Raw genomic sequence first — 14,772 nt, 5'->3', positions numbered from 1 at the left:
ATTAAAATATGAATACAAGCATTAGCAACTCTGCCAAAATAAAGTTTTTCAATAGTTAGGATAGTATGAACCTTACATTGTTCAAGGATAACTGCCCCTGATTAAGCCTCACCTGAATAAACTATCAGACTCCTACAATTAGAGAAACATTTTAGCAATTTAACTTTCAAATAACATTGATCTACCTTCAACAGTGACTGCCGCCATTCTTTCCAGTGTTTATTCCATTACTCATTTAATTATTGCTGCATCATCAGTATGACAGATAATAACATTACATTGTATTTACTGTCTTATAAAAATGTTGGCTATACTTATTTTCTGAAGAAAAATGTTTCGATTTATATTTATTTAAAAGCATGAATATTTATTAGTTATTACACATCTTTCATTGTACATAAAACATAAATAATAGAGATATAAGAGATCATCAAAGTATTAAAACGGTATACCAGATATGATTAATAATAATTTTAAATGTAAAAAAATAAAAAAAATAAAATAATATATTCATACTCAATACAATTTACTACTTCTCTGATAAAAAAAAAAATGAATAATATTTTATGAGAAAATCGCCAGTTGCTAAGGTAGTCTGCTGATTCTGAAAAAATAATAAATACATTAAAACTTTTTTTAATAATTTTAAATCATTATAATTTTTAATATAATACATAAAATATTCATAAACAAGGTATCATGAAATTTATTTATTGTACCAGAAATTTAAACATCCATAAACTTACACAGTTGTCTCTAGTTCACTAAAAACTGTTGTTGTGTCACATAATAATGACTCTAAATTACTTGTTTCCATCAAAACAACAATATTATCTTCACTTATGCCCGTTTTCCATATTTTAGATAATGATTTCTATGAACAAACATGAAGTTATGATTCTTATTAGATGATGTGTATGATTGTATTGGAGATGGGAACTTATTTTTTGTATGGAAATAATTAAGGCTAAGCTAAGATATTTATAGTATAAAATTATAAAAATAGAGATTTAAAAATTTTCATTATTAAAATGATCTTGTTAGTTAAAATAAGTAACATAAAAGAGTAAGTTTTTATGTTAATTTCAAAAAATATTAAGGGATAATATAAAATAAATGAGTATTAATAATAATATTTAATTAATTAATTTTTATAACTTTGAAATCTATGGCATTTAATACAATTGTATTTTTGATAAAAATAATAAAAACCTACATTTTTACAAAATAGTTTAAAGATAATAAATACAATACATTTAAATTAATTATATTATATGTTGGAATTGTAATTAATAATTAATGCCTTTTTGTTCTTGAGATTATCAATATTGACTAGATAAGAAAATATTAAATTATTTTACTCATACATTAGTAATTAGATCACTTAATAAAATTAAATAATATAAAACTTTAATTTAAGCATTTATAAACAAAAAATTGTTGTTTTTTTCAAGATAAGGATTAAGCTCATTTTTCAGTAATATAATATTATGATATATACAAACAGCAATAAAAAAAGCTAAGAACAAAATCTAAAAAGATAAATGCCTATTTTTAATTTAGCTAAACATAATATAACAATGAAATACAAGTTATAAAAGGGATCATACTTAAAATAGTAAATACTTTTTTATCATTTAAGAAATAAATGATCATAGGGAATTTATCTATTACAATAATATTATTTTTATATTTTTAAATGATTTTTATTTTAAGTAATATAAATAAATGTTAAAATTTACCTCGGTGTCTACAAGATGACCCACATCAACAAGATTAACATCATTGAACATGTTTGATATTTCATCTAAACGTTGTTGGTTTAGGTATACAGTTTTTTTTTTATCATTATTTTTTTTCCAGATTCTATAAAAATACATATTTTTATCTATTATTAACATTTTTTAATTAAATAACATATGATTTTAAATACAGTATGAGAATAAAATAAACTATTCATTGTTTTTAGTTTTTCAAAAAATTGACAAAAATAATACTTCAAAATTATTTTTTAAGTAAGCAATAATAATCTCTTCTAAATCATTATAATAATAATCTAATAAAATTGTAAATACAATAGTGAAATTGGAAAAATCATTTCACTGTGTTTCAAAAGATAAAATAAATATTTTTATGCTTGGCATGAAATATTTAAATAAAGTATATAGTAGTATCATACTTAATACAGAAATTAATTAATTTTAAGCACCGTTGAATTTTCATTTTTTAAGGAAGAAATTTATAATATAATATTAAAAGCTCCCATTTTAAAGCTATATTATATTTTACACTTGTTTATTTTTATAGATATTTTTTTGACTCCGAAAAACATTATTACCCTAATTGTATACACAATACCCACTGGCTATATTATAATTAATATAGACTGTAACAAAGTGTATTACATCAGTGATCATTCATGTAAATATGACAGGTAGGTAATGAAAAAATAATTAATCTCAAATTTCATTATAATAAATTAATCATAAATTTAATTTCAAAAATATAATAAATAATAAATATTAAATGTATATTAAGTATTTATATTTATAAATTGTACATCAATATATTATACTAACCTTGATACACGCATTCTCGATGCTTCATCACCATAAATCACTGTTATTTTATTTATATTAATGACTTTTGAGCTACAATTTTGTCCAATTAACATTTCTAACCGTTCAGGACTCATAATTATTGTTATTTCAACATTAGTAGTTTCTCCTTTTTTTAATATAAACTCGTGAGGGTGAATTATATCTTCTGATGCATTTTCTATAACATTAATTTTTATTTTTATTGCAAGTACTTAAAAAAATATAATAATTTAAATAATATGACACCTTGAATAATTTTTACAAATGCAGCAGTATTTCCAGAGTTTGTTATAGACAATTGAGATGTCATAAGTTGTGGATTTGGATATAGCCACATGTTACCAAAGTTGTCCTCAAATGGACCACGAATTACAATAACTGAATGACCACAATAGCCATATAATGAAATCTGAAATTTAAAAATAATATATTATAACAGTTACAAAGTTTAAGAGTTATACAAAATAAATTAAAAAGAAACCTCTAAGAGTGAACAACAGCAAAATGAAGAAAATTAAAATTGAAATAATGAAAGTCTGTTTTTATATAAAATAAATTTTAAAAATGTAATTTACTCTATCTTATAGTTTTTTACAATACAGAGATTGACTATTAATTTATCAATGTGAAAATCAACGGTTTTTTTTTTTTTAAAAGTTATTAATATAAAGAAAAAGATAAAAGATAATTAAAAGTATTCAGTCTAGTATTACAGTATTCTTTATCGATCTAATTTATTTTTTATTCTACATATCGTTTTAAAATTAAAATAATTATAAAAGAGGAAAAAATTATACTTAATGAAAATTAACAGAAAACTGAGCTAACTTATTCTTTTTTATACAACCTAGATTTTTTTTTTTAAGAATTAAATAATTTACAAACTAACCACACGTTTCTCATCGCTATGTTGTCTTTGTAAAATTAATTGACCGTAAGCCTGGCCTTCATTTGATGTGGATATAAGTGCAACACTGAGTTTTTGACTTTCCATTGGTTCTAATAACAATTTCATTTCTGACACTTGATTTTCACCAGAGGATATCAGCTTAAAAGTAAAAATAATCAAACATCTTATATAAAAAATAAAAATAAATTAAATATTATATAAAAACAAAATTACATACTTTAAAACAATTTTTATTATCTTTTATTCTTAAATGCAATTTTTCTTTATGTGAACCACGGTTACGTAAGGTAAATATTTGCACTGATTTAGTATTTGAAGGTACACTTCCCCATATTAAACTTGAACATGTAGATTCCAATTCCAACCTTCCAACTATTAAAATAAAATCAGTTGATAAATAAATTTAATAATTATACCTACACTATATATACCTGCACTGGATGAACTTGTACTCCAAGGAGATATAGGTCTTGAAGATGGTGAAGCTATTTGTTGAAACTCAACTAAAATATAACAAAATAACATTAAATATACTTTCAATTTTGTATAATGTAAATATAAGAATATAGATTATTACAATTGGATTCAATATAATTGACTTTAAAAAAAAATTGTTTCTGTGAAGACACAACTTGTAAACAAATACTTGTTTCACTAAAAATAAAGTAAAATAATTCATAATTAATTATTAATAAAATATTAAAATGTTGAAAAATTATATTACTTGAAAGAATTAATTGTCTTGGATGGGAAAAATACTACTTTCAATTTTACTTTTTCATTAACTGCTAATTTGAATTCATCAGGCTGAATTGTAAATTCTGCACATTGTTTATTATTTTGCTGTACAACCAAACTAATTGGAATTTCACTATTGTTGGTTATTTCTATAGTGCCATTCAACAAAAACTGCCCAGTTTTTTGCAATAATAAAGGATTTTGATCAAAAGAGATAGATGTAAGACAAACACATCCTGTTAAATTGGAACAGAATAATAATGGCGAATAATTAGTAGACAATTCTTCAACAGAATCTAAAACTACTTGAAGACGACCAGTTAGTTTGCAATTAGATTTTGAAAAATCTGCTGTGAGAATGTTCACATAACACTGCCATAATTCAGATGGATTTAGAATGGCTTTGGCCTGAATAACATCACAGTTATCCTGAAACAATTACAATGTATTATTATCTAAAAATTAGTAATTATTCTTTATAGTTTTGGTGTCTATATTTCTCATTGTTATCTTATACAATTTTACAAGCCAATAATATTCTTTAACTTTAATCAAAAAACAATTATTTATTTTTATACCATTATTATGATGTATAGGTAAGTTATAATGTATGACTTAAATAAATTTAAACAAACCTGGCTTAAAATTAATTTAATAGGAACTTGGTATGTTCCCTTATTTAATAATTTGATTGGTAAAGACTTTTGAGACAACTCTGGTAATAAGCCAAAGTCCATAGATCCAAAACTGTTATTTATCCATGCAACCTAAAAATAAAAATATTTATTTTAATGATTTGATTCAAACTTCAGCCTAATAACAAAATACCTGTGGTTCAATAGAATTAATTTGAATATTACGATAAATTTCTTGAGTTACATCATTACTTTTAAGTTGTATATAAATATTTATACTTCCAGAAATTAAAGGAATTATCCCAATCTAAAAAAAATAAACACATAAATATATATATATGTACAACTATTATAGTTTTTAGTGTCCATACAGTAAATGAAGCTTCAGACAATGGAGGTATAATGCAAGTTTTATCTGAACAAAATACAGTTGCCACATTTGATCCAATCGGTTTATTATCAACAAATTTAGAATTATTAATATGGTTAAGTGACATGTCCAATAAATGTAAAGTATATTTCGCATCAATGGTTAATCGATTTTCCAATGTAATTACAGCTTGAGAATAAGTTCCAATACATACATCACCAATTTCAAGTATTTTACTAATTTTCCCTTAGAATTAAAAAAAAAAAGGTATGACATAAAATAATAACACAAAAATTAATTTTCTTTATCCTAAAAATGTATGTTTTACTAAAGAATATTTTTTGTGAAATGGAAAATCCAGACCAAAAAAAAATGATAATTATCAGTATTATTTAAAATGACTGTTAAATACAAATTTATCTATCATTTAAATTATAATTATAATAATTTTTAAATATGATTTATCATTGTAAAAATATATTTTTTTAATTGTATTTTAATGAAAAAAAATAATTTAACTAACTGTAATCTTGAACATTTGACTGATTCAATTTATCTTGATGTATAGCTTCATTGCAAAAGACAACTTTAGAAATATTAGTAGATTTATTAAAAGACATATCAGTCAGAACTTCATGATTATTAGTTAAAATAGAAAAATTTGAAAGATCAATATTGTTTTCAGATATTTCTGATGTTCCCAAAGTGCAATCTTCAAAATATCCACTTTTAGATGTTAAAAAAAATTTACAGCTATTATTTATTTGTGTCTTTGTCTGTTTCCTAAAACATTTAAATAAATTACAAATTAAATGTTACACTTAAGATAGTACTTATTTGTGCAGTAAATTTACTTGTTAAGATTATTGGATAAATTAAACTTGTTTGATGTATACTGATTTGAAGTATTAATGCATACTTCATTTTTTCCGTTATTATCTTCAAAATTTGTTTCCGAATTAATACTTTTATTCAATTCTATAGTTGTTTCATGGGTATTAGTAATATTTTTTTGAGGAGAAATAAAACTTAAATTGTCTAAAGATTGAAAACCTAAAAAATTAAAACATAATCTATATGTTATGTAAAAAAAAAAAAAATACATCAAAGAGAAAATTAAATAGAAATTTACATAGTTCTGCATGCTCAAGATTTTGCGAAGCATAAGAAAATCTAGTGGAAGTAGATAATCGTCTTTGAGGAAACTTATAAGATTCATTCAACTGTCTATCATCAGACAAATCTAAATTTACAAGAAATGAGATATTTAAGTTAATTTTTTTTTTTTTAAATGCATTATTTACATTTTTAACATATATTTTATGTGTATAAAATATAAATATATGTTACCTTCAAAGCTCGATCATTAGTTAAGCTTAAACTATAAAAAAAAAAATGCTAATAATTATAAGTTAATAATAAAAACCACTTGTAATTTTTAGGAATTTACTAAAAATGTTTTATAATATATTTTTAAACAAATAATTTACTATTTTTTAGATAGGCTTAATTATGAATTATGATGAATTAATTACATAATTTTAATTAAAAATAAAATTTGTTGAAAATGGATTTTTGTTATGTTTATTCAATCTATAAATATTAGTATTAGTAAATTATGAGCAAGAAATCTTCAGTCTTAAGACTATTAACAAATGTATCAATTTACAATTAAGATTGAAATTATAAAAAAATTACAATACAACTAGACATTTAAGATAAGCTAAGTACATAAAAATGATTTTTTATTTATGGTGAATTAACATTGTTTGTGTTTGATTCTATAACTTTGAAAAACAGAAAGTGAAACAATTAAATTATCATGAAATCAATATTTATTATTAATAGACATTATTTTCCTTTAAAAAAATTTTGAATTAAAAATTTAAAAATTAACAATTGTTAAGTCTTCAAATTTATAACTCTCGTGATATTTAAATTTTATAAAAAGCATTCCTATTTTTCTATATATAAAACAACAAAATTATCAATTATATTAAGTTGATAATTTTCATATTATTAAATTATAACTTTCCTCTAACATATAAATAATACATTCCAAAGTTGCAAAGCAATAAGAATAAAATAAAAGCATAATATATAATATTATTTTATAATCTACAGAAGAATTAGTAAGCAATATTTCTAAAGTACATAAATTATTAAAGCAATTTTCAAACCTCCTGATAGCAATGCTTCAGTTAATTCTTTTGGATTAGCTGAATTTGTTTTAGATGTTAATACTTCAGAAATATCAGACAAACTTGTTAAATTTAACAAATTATTGGATACATGACTGTCAGTCCAAGAAGTAATTGAGGACATTGTTTTGTAGCCTATGTTTGCTTGTTGATCTGAATAGTCAATAAATAGTATAAATTATTTAGGAAAGATAGTTGATTACAAAATGTAATTATAAATTACCTTCTGGGTTATTTTTGACATTACTAGGAACTAAAAACGAACAATGATTTCCTTTTAACTCTTTTTTAAATGTTTCATTGCAGTTTTTTTGTTTAGGAAAAATTGCAGATAAGTCTTCAACAGGTATACTTTTAGCAGCAAAGTAATTAGCTGCAAACGATGCATTTTCATTTGACTGCCTATAATATTAATGTATTATATATATATTTATATAATTAGCAATACGTTATTACTGAACTTCTGATAAGCATTATCACAGTAATAAGTCAACAATATATCTAAAAAAAAAAAAATTCAATTTTATAATTATAAATACTCATTACTTTTCTCCTTCCAAAGAAAAATCAAAACGACTTTCAGATAATGATCCAAATTCTCTACGATTAATTTCTTCAGTTTCAGCTAATTTTTCTTTAAAGTCACTACCACATATAAAATCATCACTAGAAAATGAACTATTGGAATTAATAAAATCTCCTCTCAACCTAAATCAATTTAATTTATTTGTAATTTAATGGATACATTTAAAAATAATGTCTAATTTATAACTAACATATCATTGAATGCATTGGTTACATTTGTTAAAGATGTCCTGGCATTCTGCTCACTGACTTCATTTTCTTTAAACAAAAAATTAATATATTACAATGGAATTGAAACCGGGAAAAATATATATTTACTATTAATAATATTTCTTATGGAACTTGCTCTAGCAAGAGTGTTTCTAGCTTGAGTAGCTTGACTTAAACGACGTTGCAGAGCAGTTTGATTATTATGAATATTATATTGAAATGATTCTCTTTTGTATGAATGACCAATATCTAGAAGTTATAGAAATATTAACAAATGTCAAACTACTAAGTAACTTTTATTATTATTACCAGACATATTATCTAATTCAAGAATTCCCAAAGAAGATTGTCCACCAAATGATGAATACATACTTTCCATCTGTGCATTTTTTTTATTACTTGACATTTCTGATAAGGTTTTTGTTCCTAAATTACTATCAGTCAATTCATCAGAAAACGCTGAACCAAATGTTTCATCACTTCTAGTATTTCTAAGGTAATTTCTTAGAGACCTAGAAAATATAAAATATAGTTTTAAGTAATTTAATAACTAATTGCATTTAATTGTTGAAATTTAATACAATCTATTTTTTAATTGATTTTAAATGTCAACTTTGTTTTAATAGCTATTAATTATGAATAGAACATGAAATTATTGCATTTGCGTCTTTTTTTTCGCATGCTCATATTCATCACTAATCGATACTTTTTTTATTATTATTACAATAAAATACTTTTTTTTATTTTCGTGCAATTTTAATACAATTTTTAAATATTTAAGTCAATGATACATAATGTAAAAATTAATTAAACATAACAGTGCAGTACACGTTTCTATTATATCTGTTGAAATATTTTTATTTTTGAATTTAAAAATAAAGTAAGTAAAATGATTTCAGAAGATTGTTGTTCGAAGCAATGATCTAGTTTACTTCTAATGTTTCTATTATAACTTTTAAAATTGAAAAGAGTTTCTTCAGAAATTATAATATATATTGTGCTATAACTAACAATCTGTTTCCTTAAAAAACTTAAAAATCTCTTGTTGTATAATGTAATAAGGTAAACAATATTTATATATACTTTTTTAAATATTTAAAAGAAATTATGCAAACTGAATGTGTTTTTTAATGCAATTACTTCATTGCCTTAGTTACTACCTATTACAGTTCTATATATAATTAACCAAATATTCTAATAAAAATTGTATACTTAATAGTATAAAATATATTAAAGTTTTTAAATAAATATGTTGTAGTGTTTTATCCCATTTCCATAGATTTAATGGCATGGTATATTGGTATGTATATAAACAGTTTTGATACATATTTGAGTCCATTTAAAAACTAATTAACATGTTAATTGCCATGTGACCACTAGTGGCCACAATTGATCATAACTACCATGCTATATGAATGTTGGCTACCGTAAATAAATATGGTTGTAAATTATTAACTTTACTTTAGTACTGCAACAATGTACTATAAAAAGTACTAAAATACATTATTCTTAACATTATTTTGATATGTTGTATAATTGCCAAATGGAGACAAAATATGTTAGAACAATGTTCTCTTAAGTGAAAGATTTTTATTGTAAAATCTTATAAAACCTGTACTCCATAGTAATGTAACAAAATTATGATTTATAATTTGCAACATACCGTTGATCTTGAGATTTGACAGCAGTAGACGAAGCTTTAGGTTCTATGCCTGATTTGGACATGATTATAAACTCATCTACTAAAGTAACAATAACAATAATTACTAAAATATATTGTGAAAATTAAAACACTGTAATTGATAAAACACCATTCTAATTAATAAGTATGTAAAACGTGCAGTAAAGTCGTCTATACTTGTCACTTGACAAATGACAAAACACTGTTTACCATTAACATTGAGCACAATATAAACATTAAATAGTAACAACTAAACTGACTTAAGAATTAAGAACTATATGGGGGACGTCTGGAAAGATATTTGAATTCCGAACGGTCGAGAATTCAAAACAAACGAAGATCGTTAACTATGAAAAACGGATTAAGATAACAAACACAATACCATGGCTATAGATACTATAACCGTGATTATAAAGAGGCTGTATCACTTATCACTAATAATTTGAATTATAAATTTTAAAAAACATGTTATTAATGATTGTAATTTTTACAATCTGAAACCACATTATATAGATATAAAATCATCAAATGCATATGCATGCGCCTAAAATTAAAATATTCAATTTAAACATAAAAAGAAAACACTAAAAACGCAAAATGAATCACTATCTTATGTTCCAAGTGTTTCAACGATTAATTGTACAATAATGTATTTTTTTATTCTAAGGCTCATTGTTCCAAGTTTTATTTAATCCGATGAATTTAAATCGCGTTTGTACAATCAAGTATTTTTATTACGCATTAGTGCATTCAGCATTACATTACGCAATATTATATTTTCGAAGTTAGGAACTTATAAAGTTATAACTAAATGAACTAATGTTTATTGCTACAATTGATAGTTGGAATAAACACAGGTAGACTATAGTGATTAGTATTTTCCGACATCAAGGTCGGATGGTGAATATAGCATTGGCATTATTTCATTTTAGCAATTTTGCAATGATCATTTCAGTGTTCAGTCTGACACTATTACACTGCTACACTTCACGTCCCTAATTTGTTGAAGTTAATTAATACATACTCATTTAAGTTTTCAAAAAAAAAGAAACGATTTAATTGAAAACTGCTGACGTATGATGTAAATTTAAACTATAATAGTATTTCCGTTGCTTTATTTTATTTTTCCCGGTTTATTTAAGCGGATTGATTTTTGGCTATTGAAAAATTAAATATTAATTAAATTATATATTTATATGTAAAAAGAACAATAATTTTTCATCGTTCGATTTCCGTTTATTTTGGTACAATAAAAATATTGACCGTGGTTACCTAGTTATAAATTATCGTCTGCATTTAATTACATTTTCAAAATATTTATAATAATTAAAATACCATACTATACGTAGGCAAGAGATAATCAGGTGTGACACATGATGCTTGCAGTAAGTTTTTACAGTTGTATAAATAATCAATAATTTATAGTATTTTTCCCTAGATAAATAAAAACAAAAAATGTACACAAGCTAATAAATAATATTTATTTTACAAATACGTAAATAAATATTATAATGAATAAATCAGTCTTACTTTAAATTTAGTGTATACTGTATACTTTTCAATTTAAATACATGATGCAGTCATAACTACTCACAATAAAGTATTTACAAATTTAATACACAAATTTATTTAATTAAATTGCTAGGAATCAATCAACTTTTTTGATGGTTAGTCCTCCGGAACGGAATCCATGAGGCATTAACATCGAAATGAGGGATATAACCGGCTTGTCCTGCACCGGGAATCGTCATCATTAAAGTTGAACAGCTATTTTGGATTATTTTAGTTTATACCACAAACTAAGATATAGGTATATATGTTAGTTCGTGATTTATATACTCATACATTGATACATACTCTTCTTTATCTGCTTATTGCTTGTTTTCCAACTATTGGACGACCGACCCTATCCCATTCTTACAATTTGTATACATTGTTAATATACAATAAGCAAATTTTATAAATGTACGATTTAGATGACGAAGGGGATGGATTCCTCCATGATTTTTTTTTATTTATATATTTTATACTTTATCCATTATAGCATTGAGAGTTGTGGGTGAGTTGCGGTCCGACGTGTCGTTTCCAGTGTTGGAGACCGGTAATTTGCGGCCCGATAACATTTTAGGTGTAGGTTAGTTGTGGCTCAAGTGAATTATCATTACCCAAGTTGGATATACATAGCGATAAACGAATGACGGTAAATGAAATGTTCTATACGTTTGAGAAGTTATATTTTTATATAATACGATATCTCAGATTAATAAAATAAGATGTAGAGCAGTTACCCATGTGACTTTTATTTGTGAACAAATCCGTCTTCACGTTGTTGCCGCAGACTCGGCTTCGTTATCTTCTTTTATCGCGCTAAGTCTGTACGGTCACGTTAAAACCATCATATGTCTGATCGGTTTCTTATGCTGTACTATCGTACTCGTGCTCAAGTTGTAGGAGCCTCATGATTAAACATATATTCATGTATTTTTATAGCACTTTTAATTTGATTTTGTTGAGAGTACCTATATGTATATGTACATAGGTATACATTAATGTATGGCCGCAATTCGTACGTACCACTTATAAACCCGGGCCGCAACTCATTTACACCGGTATTGAGTATACAATATACATACTCAATATTTATAGTCATTATACCGATGACAAAATAATTGTTGAGTTATAGGAGTAGATATAATCATAGATAAAATATATTTAATCTATTATAGAGTATACTAATTTATAAAATATAATTAGAAAATGGCAAACATTTTGGGTAGGTATTAATATTTTTATCAAACGCATAATTAAGAAATAGGCAAATCGAGCAAATATATTTTCTGAAGGTAAGACGATTCAACCTGAAATTACTATAAAAGTACCATATCGATACCATACATTAATTCTTTTATAATTAATTTAAAAGAAAAGTTTCATGTCCAGTTTTCCGAAAAAATATTTACGAAAATTAACTAGTTTTTTGAGGAACGTTTTATTAAAAAAAAAAAAAAGGAATATCCATATTCAGATATTCGATATTCAAAGTTACCTTAATTTTCAAAGAAAATATTAGTTGTAAATTTGTATTATAAAATTTTAATTTTAATTCCAAAAATACACGAGACGCAATTTACACTAAAAAGGTAAATTGAGACGTAATTTTCAGTCACCCTCGTAAATCTATAAGATAATCAGTTTAGTTCGTGTTGTAACACATTTGAATGTTTTTAAGAGACGTTAAATTATATTATACCTAATTTAAATAATAGAAATAAAAAAAAATTTTAATTTAACATATTTTTCTATATTTATATATATTTTTTTAATTTGGATTAGATTGTGACATATATTATTGATTTATTATTATAGTTGTGTGTTATTAAGTTTACTATAATTTTAGATTTATGTATTAATTCAGTGTAAAAAGTATGTGGAAAACCATAAACGACGTATATACATAATAGCAATTTGTGGTAGGCATAAATTGCATGTGACAATGACATGAAGAAACGTGCGGTAAACCGCATACGATAAAAATTCCTAACTTTTGATATAACATATTACCATTGTCTATTATTACCTATACCTAGAGAGCCTAGATAATAATTATCTATATATCTATACATTATTAAGGCATTTTACCTATAGGTACTTACCTATTTGAAAACTCCATCATATATTTATAGAATTAATTTTTTATTTAGAAAATTAACAACCTATGCTTAGTTACATTTATAGTATAATAAAATAATATGTACAAATTTTTACAAAAATAGTATGAACATAAACAAAATAAACAAAATTTTATACTTGGTCAAAGGTATGAGTAAGGATGACACCTGTCCTGGTGTCTGGTGATGGAATCAAAGGTGTAGATTATTATGTTCAATCATTGATTACCTATTCTTTAATCAATGATTTAATGTTGTATTTTTATGTAGGTACTTGTAAGTTGTAGTAAATTGGACTTTTAGAGAGATACTATTATTAACTTAAAATTGAAATTCAGTTCACATGTCTATCTGATTAGCAAATACAGAAATACACATCAAATCTTTATTACCTAGCTATACTTATCTACACTACCCATATCAGTTGATTTTTTAGACATTTTTTTTTTCTTTTAATTGTGTTCTTGCATTATTGTCACTAAAATATTAAACTGCTCATTAAAAATAAATAAATGAATTGTTAATGAATTAATAAACTTGAATAAATATGAGTAAATAAATTAATAAATAATAATTCCCAAAAAATTGGGTAGAGTCAATTCCTGGAAGGGGAAGATGCAGATGGAAGGTACCTAGATGTCAATTTTAATTATCATTGGGGACAAAGTGATAGGAAACATTTTTTTTACGTCTAAAGGCACATTGTTATATCTAAAACATCTTGAATTTTTTTCTTTCAAAAATCGTATCCATATCTGCCTATTAAATATTATCTAATGTCACTAATGAATACCTAATGGACTGTTTCTTTTATTTTCTTATCCTGCCTTTAAAATGTTATCCACAAAATACATCAAGAAAAAAAAAATCATCTCTTAGTTAGTGATTGATAGGAACATTTATGATCGTGGGATTCACATTTGCAGATTAACTGTTAGATTAGAATTGTGTGTTCAAGTATAGATCAAAAAATTATAGATTCTTGAACCATTAAAAACTTAATCAGGTCATCTTTCAAGTTTCAATATATTATATAACTGGCAGAAGTCTGAAATAAAAATAACCATTAATATGTGTTAATTGCACAGTATCATTTTTATATGTCGAAACAATTACATGAGCTAATGTAAATACCTATATTGTGTAAAACGAATAAAACAAATTTTAATAAGTG

General features: G+C 24.0%; 1 protein-coding gene across 2 annotated transcripts; it reads right to left on the bottom strand.

Annotated features, from left to right (window-relative positions):
* Nucleotides 1–562: 562 nt before the first annotated feature.
* Nucleotides 563–10,300, bottom strand: LOC112604302. Of its 2 annotated transcripts, XM_025353267.1 has the most exons (24): nt 10,061–10,300; nt 9,913–9,991; nt 8,559–8,761; nt 8,358–8,498; nt 8,231–8,297; nt 8,001–8,162; nt 7,678–7,856; nt 7,434–7,607; nt 6,386–6,496; nt 6,108–6,306; nt 5,777–6,036; nt 5,255–5,499; nt 5,077–5,190; nt 4,884–5,015; nt 4,235–4,677; nt 4,088–4,164; nt 3,942–4,013; nt 3,728–3,882; nt 3,490–3,648; nt 2,847–3,009; nt 2,580–2,778; nt 1,743–1,866; nt 747–874; nt 563–604 (listed from the first exon to the last, which is right to left on the bottom strand). In XM_025353267.1, the coding sequence occupies exons 2-24, from the start codon at nt 9,972–9,974 to the stop codon at nt 586–588; spliced, it is 3,588 nt and encodes a 1,195-aa protein (XP_025209052.1). In that variant the 5' UTR covers nt 9,975–9,991; nt 10,061–10,300; the 3' UTR covers nt 563–585. The 2 variants fall into 2 exon arrangements, with proteins under 2 accessions (XP_025209052.1, XP_025209054.1); XM_025353269.1 differs by lacking the exon at nt 6,386–6,496 and having other exon boundaries at nt 9,913–10,298.
* Between the last annotated feature and the right edge of the window lie 4,472 nt (nt 10,301–14,772).

Source organism: Melanaphis sacchari, unplaced genomic scaffold, assembly GCF_002803265.2.
Source record: "Melanaphis sacchari strain LSU unplaced genomic scaffold, SCAv2.0 Contig11_pilon_pilon, whole genome shotgun sequence".
Taxonomy (NCBI): Eukaryota; Metazoa; Arthropoda; class Insecta; order Hemiptera; family Aphididae; genus Melanaphis; species Melanaphis sacchari.
The sequence above is the reverse complement of the archived record's forward strand: the minus strand, read 5'-3'. Positions and strand labels throughout refer to the sequence as shown.

Bases quoted from the DNA above. Each gene is read 5' to 3' on its own strand.
- LOC112604302 (XM_025353267.1), bottom strand. From the start codon at position 9,974: ATGTCCAAATCAGGCATAGAACCTAAAGCTTCGTCTACTGCTGTCAAA. The intron at 6,037-6,107 runs GTAAATTTACTG...TAAATGTTTTAG, and splicing joins TTATCCAATAATCTTAACAA to GAAACAGACAAAGACACAAA. The intron at 4,165-4,234 runs GTAATATAATTT...CTTTATTTTTAG, and splicing joins AAGACAATTAATTCTTTCAA to TGAAACAAGTATTTGTTTAC.